The sequence below is a fragment of the Mytilus galloprovincialis genome, chromosome 9, assembly GCF_965363235.1.
Source record: "Mytilus galloprovincialis chromosome 9, xbMytGall1.hap1.1, whole genome shotgun sequence".
Classification (NCBI taxonomy): domain Eukaryota; kingdom Metazoa; phylum Mollusca; class Bivalvia; order Mytilida; family Mytilidae; genus Mytilus; species Mytilus galloprovincialis.
Genome location: NC_134846.1, coordinates 23,523,717 through 23,530,172, shown reverse-complemented (window position 1 = coordinate 23,530,172; position 6,456 = coordinate 23,523,717). Strand labels below are relative to the sequence as shown.

The window sequence follows — 6,456 nt, the reverse complement described above, 5'->3', positions numbered from 1 at the left end:
TAAAAATATTTGTTCTTTGTCATATTCATATCTCCGCAATATAGTTTATGTGAGCTGATGCAAATCTAACAGTCTTATTTATATATATATAATAATATTAAGAAATTTACGAAAAACAAATACTCACCGTTTGATTGATTATTAACACATCTCGATGTTATATCTTGGTGGTTAAATTTCAACTCTATAAAATAGTCTTTTCAGTCAGTTGAATACCGTACTAACAATACCGAAGGTGTAATTACCACGGTTGATAATGTGGACTTGGAGTATTTGTAACTAGTTTAGTCCTAGTATCATGGGAGGCGTGTGTATGAGGGGATGATTTCAATACAGCTATTTCGATTGAGTAAATACCGAATTTTGCAAGTTGTTTTCATGTATTTATTCTATGTTTTGCTTTTGATGATTTGAATGATATGTTTATTCAAACATTTTTTTTTTCAGGATTTGGTTTTGCAAGCGCCGCTAAATGTAATTTCAACAAATCATCTGAGGAAAATTCTGATAGACAAAAGTACTGCTCCTATGGTTGTTGTTTTAAAAGCATAGATAATGTATGCTGTCCTAAAACGGGTACTTTGTAAGTTTGTTAGTCAGAAAAATGTCATTTTGATATTTACGTAAAATACAAATAGAAAAAATTATTATCTCAACGTGACAATCTTATCTCACGAATTCCCTTAGGACTCATAGCAATAAATTCTACGTGTATTTAAAGATAGACGAAAAATAGCAAGAGGGTTTAATTTGTAGAAAATACAAAGTTGGAAAAATTTAAATTGTAGAAGTTAAAACAAGAGGCGGAAGTTATTAAAAGGAGAATTATAACACAAAATACAAAGAGAGGTACAACAGCTTACAATACACGGCATATGATAACTAAAGACTAAGCAACACGAACCACACCATCAACGACGGGATGATCAGATGCTCTGCAAATGTAAATAAAGGCAACAGTAGTATGCCGCTGTTTGAAAGTCATAAATCGATTGAGAGAAAACTAATCCGGGTTACAAACTAAAAACGAGGGAACCACATTACAGAACACTGAAATGCAACAAAACACTTAAAACAATACAACGTACATAGAAACGTACTACCGGTATCAGATAATAACTGTCATATGAAAACATATGTTATCAGATGCTTTGCAAGTGTACACCTAATTATTCTGCTCTACAAATTTTACATTGGATATAACGTACTGATACCACAGTTACAACTAAGTCTACTTCATTTCTGTTCTCTCATTTTGACAATTTGGTCAATTGAAATCAAAACTTAATGAAATAACAGATCACCTTTCCTTATTCAAAATCAAAACGGAAAACAACATGTTTTGTTAACCTCGGGGTATCTTAAACTGTCCTATGGATTTTGACCTTGAGATATACATATGTACAAAGCATTCTAATGCTTTAGTTCATATTGCGTTTGTTTTTCTTTTTTAAGGTCTATCGGAGTTTATGCTGGAATGGCAGTAGGCGGTCTTGTATTTTTTATTTTAGTTGCTTTCTGTTGGTGTTATTGCTGTAGGTCGAAAAAATCCAAAGATGAACAAACCGAGGAAAACCCTCAACCAGCAATGCCTTACACGCCTTATACTGTAGGACCTGGTAAGCAAACATACATTACTTTTCTAGATTGGTTAGAGGTATAGGGGGAGGGTTAAGATCTCACAAACATGTTTAACCCCGCCGCATTTTTGCGCCTGTCCCAAGTCAGGAGCCTCTGGCCTTTGTTAGTCTTGTATTATTTTAATTTTAGTTTCTTGTGTACAATTTGGAAATAAGTATGGCATTCATTATCACTGAACTAGTATATATTTGTTTAGGGGCCAGCTGAAGGACGCCTCCGGGTGCGGGAATTTCTCGCTACATTGAAGACCTGTTGGTGACCTTCTGCTGTTGTTTTTTATTTGGTCGGGTTGTTGTCTCTTTGACACATTCCCCATTTCCATTCTCAATTTTATTCATTTAAGTACGGAGGGCACTGGTTACAGATCTTTGTTATTGTTAGAGAAAGAAGTTTGATCTTTTTAAAATTCTTCGGACATCCAATTTGATAACCTAAAAGTATTTGCAAGGGCAAACTTGTTAGCCGTAATAGATTTATGAGATTAGATTTACGGTATTAGCGACTTCATAAGCAGAGAAGTCCAACTTAGTCATGTTAGTTTCTAGCATGTGTATATACCTCAGACATTGCCATATTGTGTTAAGTTTAAGAGAAAAAAGAATGCCATGCCTAGTTAGTTTCATACATTTTGTATATAAAAGTAAAATCACAAAAATAATGATCTCCGAGAAAAATTTAAAAAGAAAAGTCCCTAATCATAAGTCATGTTTTTTTAAAGTATTAAAATAAACATTTTCACTCAGATAACATATTCTTTCAGCTTATTTGAAATTAACTTTAAATATTGTTAACATTTTGTAACTAACAGTGGTATTAAAGATCGAAATCAATTTTCCCTTTAAATTAAAAAAAAAATAGAATGATTTTAAAATGATTATTTTGATATTAGTTTTATAAGAAAAAATATGACATTACTTTAGACTACTGACAAAATTATTTGCTTGAAGGTAAAAAAAAAGAGAACGTCAATTCGAAAAATAGGAGTTTGGATTACTTCTATTATATCGTTTTTAGCTCACCTGGCCCGAAGGGCCAAGTGAGCTTTTCTCAACACTTTGCGTCCGGCGTCCGTCGTCGTTGTCCGTAGTTAGCTTTCACAAAAATCTTCTCCTCTAAAACTACTGGGCCAAATTTTACCAAACTTGACCATAATCATCATTGGGTTATCTAGTTTAAAAAATGTGTGGCGTGACCCGGCCAACCAAAGCATTAAGAGCAAATCAGACAGGGGTAAAATTGTTTATTAGGTAAAGATCTAGGTTTCCTGATATTTTCAGACAAATCGGACAAATGGTTGTTGGGTTGCTGCCCCTAAATTGGCAATTTTAAGGAAATATCGTTTTTTGGCTATTATCTTGAATATTATTATAGATAGAGATTAACTGTAAACAGCAATAATGTTCAGCAAAGTAAGATCTACAAATAAGTTAATATGACTAAAATGGTCAGTTGACCCTTAAGGAGTTATTGCCCTTTATAGTATTTTTTTACCTATTTTTCGTAATTTGTTTCTCATCTTAAACAAAAATCTTCTCTCCTAAAACTACTGGTCCGAATTTAACCATACTTGGCAATAATCATCATTGAGGATCTAGTTTAGAAAATGTGTGCGGTGACCCAGCCAACCAACGAAGATGGCTGCCATGGCTAAAATAGAACATATGGGTAAAATGCAGATTTTGGCTTATAACTCTGAAACCTAAGCATTAAGAGCAATTCAGACATGGGGGTTTAATTGTTTTGCAAGTCAAGATCTATCTGCTCTGAAATTTTCAGATGAATTCAACAGCCCCTAAATTGGAAATTTTTAGGGAAATCTTGCTATTTTTGGTTGTTAGCATGAATACTATTATAGAAAGAGATAAACTGTAAACAGTAATAATGTTCAGCAAAGTAAGATCCATCCACAAATAAGTCACATGACCAAAAAGGTAAGTTGATCCCTAAAGGAGTTATTGCCCTTTATAGTCAATTTTTAATAATTTTGTAAATTTTGTAAATTTTAACAAAATAGTTTCCTCTATAGATAATAGGCCAAGTTCATTATAAATTGAGATAATTGTAAGAAGTAAGAATTTCAGTAAAGTAAGATCTACAAACACATCACCATCACCCAAACACAATTTTGTCATGAATCCATCTGTGTCCTATGTTTAATATGCACATAGACCAAGGTGAGCGACACAGGCTCTTAAGAGCCTCTAGTTTTTTTCTTCTTTAAATTGTGCAAGATTGATTCGAAAACAATAATATTCGGAAACCAAGTACAGTTATATAGTTCTCATCCCAACGCAGGGATTTACAAATAAATGAAATGATACGCTTGTTTAACAGAAGAAGGATATCGTTTCATTTATTTGCTTAACATTCAAACCATAAAGAGATCCAGTTTGCTGTAAAAAAAAAATATATATATATATAGAAAAATAGCATGAACACCCTATGATAAACATTGAAATTATGAAACAGATACAAAAGATATCCTACTCTAGTCATTCGTAAATATGTCTATGTAAAGGTATCAACCTCGTTTTTTTAACAAAAAGAGATGTGTTATAATAGCAAAAAAAAAAAAAACACCACAAGAAATAGTAGGACGGGGATGCACCGATGTAAGTCCAAGAACTGCCTTAAAAAGAAATAAAAAGCACAACAATGTCTCTTTGTAACCAATATACTAGTAAGTGGGTTTCATTTTGTAAGTTAATTTGTGATGGTGGCAAATGTATGGCAAATCTGTAAAATATATGAACAATTTATCTTGGATAGCTGCTAATAAAGATGAATGTCCTCTATCAAAAACAGTACGTTGATAACTATTGGATATTGTTAAGTGTATTATGAAGCCTGTTAATTTGGATGTTTAACCTAGTATGTAATCTTTTATTTTGAAACAGGCATTATTATGCTATAAGGCTTTCAAACATTTCAAGGAATGCTCACCATATTTTTCTTTAAATAGGGGTACAAACAACAAAATAGAAAATAACAACCCTGAACAAAAATCCTTTTTTTGATTCGATATGAATTAATTTAATGTATTTAAAAGAATTGACACAAATTGTTGCATTTTATTTAAGGTGCACATCCTCATGGAATGACAAACAACAACTTTGCTGGAGGTTATGATTTACCAATGCAAAATGCACATCCTGGAGGATATAATGCACCAATGCACAATGCACCTCACGGAGGATATAATGCATCAATGCACAATGCACATCCCGGAGGATATAATGCACAAATGCACAATGCACATCCGGGAGGATATAACGCACCAGTACATACAGCGCCAGATATCAAAAGTAAGAAGAGCTCAGTACAATCATCACTAAAGCATGCAAAGACTGGATTTAATATTGCGAAAAAGGTATATAAAACTGGGAGCAAAATAAGCAAGCACTTTAATGTAATGGATGATGATGACACAGAATATAACCATACGTTTGAGTAATGAATAAAAAATATGGGTTTGTGTGTGAACAATTTAGCGTCGTTTGGAATAACAAAATACTGAATTAAAGTATAAGTTGTCTGTGCACATCTTAGCGTACATATTGGCTAATTATTTAAAAAAAAAAAAAGCTTTTTATCAGAATATAATTATTGGCGAATCCACGTCATTATTTTCCGTCTGTGAGCCTCTGACATTCTTTTGTGTTTTGTATAGCTTTTGAACACGTAACATAGCAATAGGTGATAAGATGACGTTTTTGAGGTTACAATTAGAGATACAGACGACGTATATAACCCGGCAGTTTCCTGAATATATACTGACATTGCTGTGTTGGTATACAATCACAGAACTCGACACATTTATAATCCGTAATATACAGAATTAACACAGAAAAACTGTTTTCATCTTTTCACTGCATGAACATTTGGTAGGCTTTAGAGTATTTGTAACAAGATAGAAAGAAAATACCAAAGGGGCATTGAAAATATCCTATCAAGAATATGAAAACAACAACATCAAGGTCAAAAAACAAATACGACCATCGGACAAACAAACAACAGACATTACATAGAAAACTGCAGACTGATCAATACGAACCTCAAAAAATACCCGGATGAACTCATGAAATCGGATTCACAAAAACATTGAAAAAATCAGTTAAATAGATCGTAAGTCCTAAACAATTCAATAGTTGTACGATCAATTGTAGTTGCACAGGTTTTTTGCTGTGAAAGCTACCCAAGATTGGTTGGCACCCATTGTATTTTTCAAGTACAATGTATGTATAATTACTGTAATAAGTAATGGTCGATAATGTCACCATTCCAAAACTACAAGTAGAAAAAGAAAGATACTAAAGAGACATTCAATCTCACAAGTCACAAGCGCCATGACTAAAAGGAAAAACGGATAAAAAAAGACAATATCTATATCTATAGAACATCACACAAAACACAACATAGAAAACCAAAGACTGTGCAACACGAATCCCATCGAAACTGGGGTTGAGCTCAGGTGATCCGACAGGGTAAGCAGATCCTGCTCTGCTAGTGGCACATGTCGTATTTCTTAAACTAGTACATCTCGGTGACAAGTCTATGAAATATTACATCGGAGATCCATAGCAATGCAGAAACATAATGATGACGTCTTATATACTTTTTTTGGTTAATGGTTGATGCAAATAAACCCGTCATAGATATCATAAATAATACGTTGTACGCCAGACAGGGTTTCGTCTACAAAAGACGCTCGAATAAAAATAGGTTTAAAGGGAAGCTCCGCAAAAATAAAGTATAATATAAAAAAGAAGATGTGGTATGAAAGCTTGAAAAGGCACATAGGTTACACAATTCGGA

The 6,456-nt window shown here is 33.1% G+C and overlaps 1 protein-coding gene across 1 annotated transcript; it reads left to right on the top strand.

Moving 5' to 3' along the window:
- The first annotated feature begins 1,461 nt into the window (after positions 1 to 1,461).
- On the top strand, positions 1,462 to 5,214 carry LOC143046711 (uncharacterized). Its single transcript, XM_076219809.1, has 2 exons — positions 1,462 to 1,619; positions 4,722 to 5,214. The coding sequence occupies exons 1-2, from the start codon at positions 1,478 to 1,480 to the stop codon at positions 5,093 to 5,095; spliced, it is 516 nt and encodes a 171-aa protein (XP_076075924.1). The 5' UTR covers positions 1,462 to 1,477; the 3' UTR covers positions 5,096 to 5,214.
- The last annotated feature ends 1,242 nt before the right edge of the window (positions 5,215 to 6,456 follow it).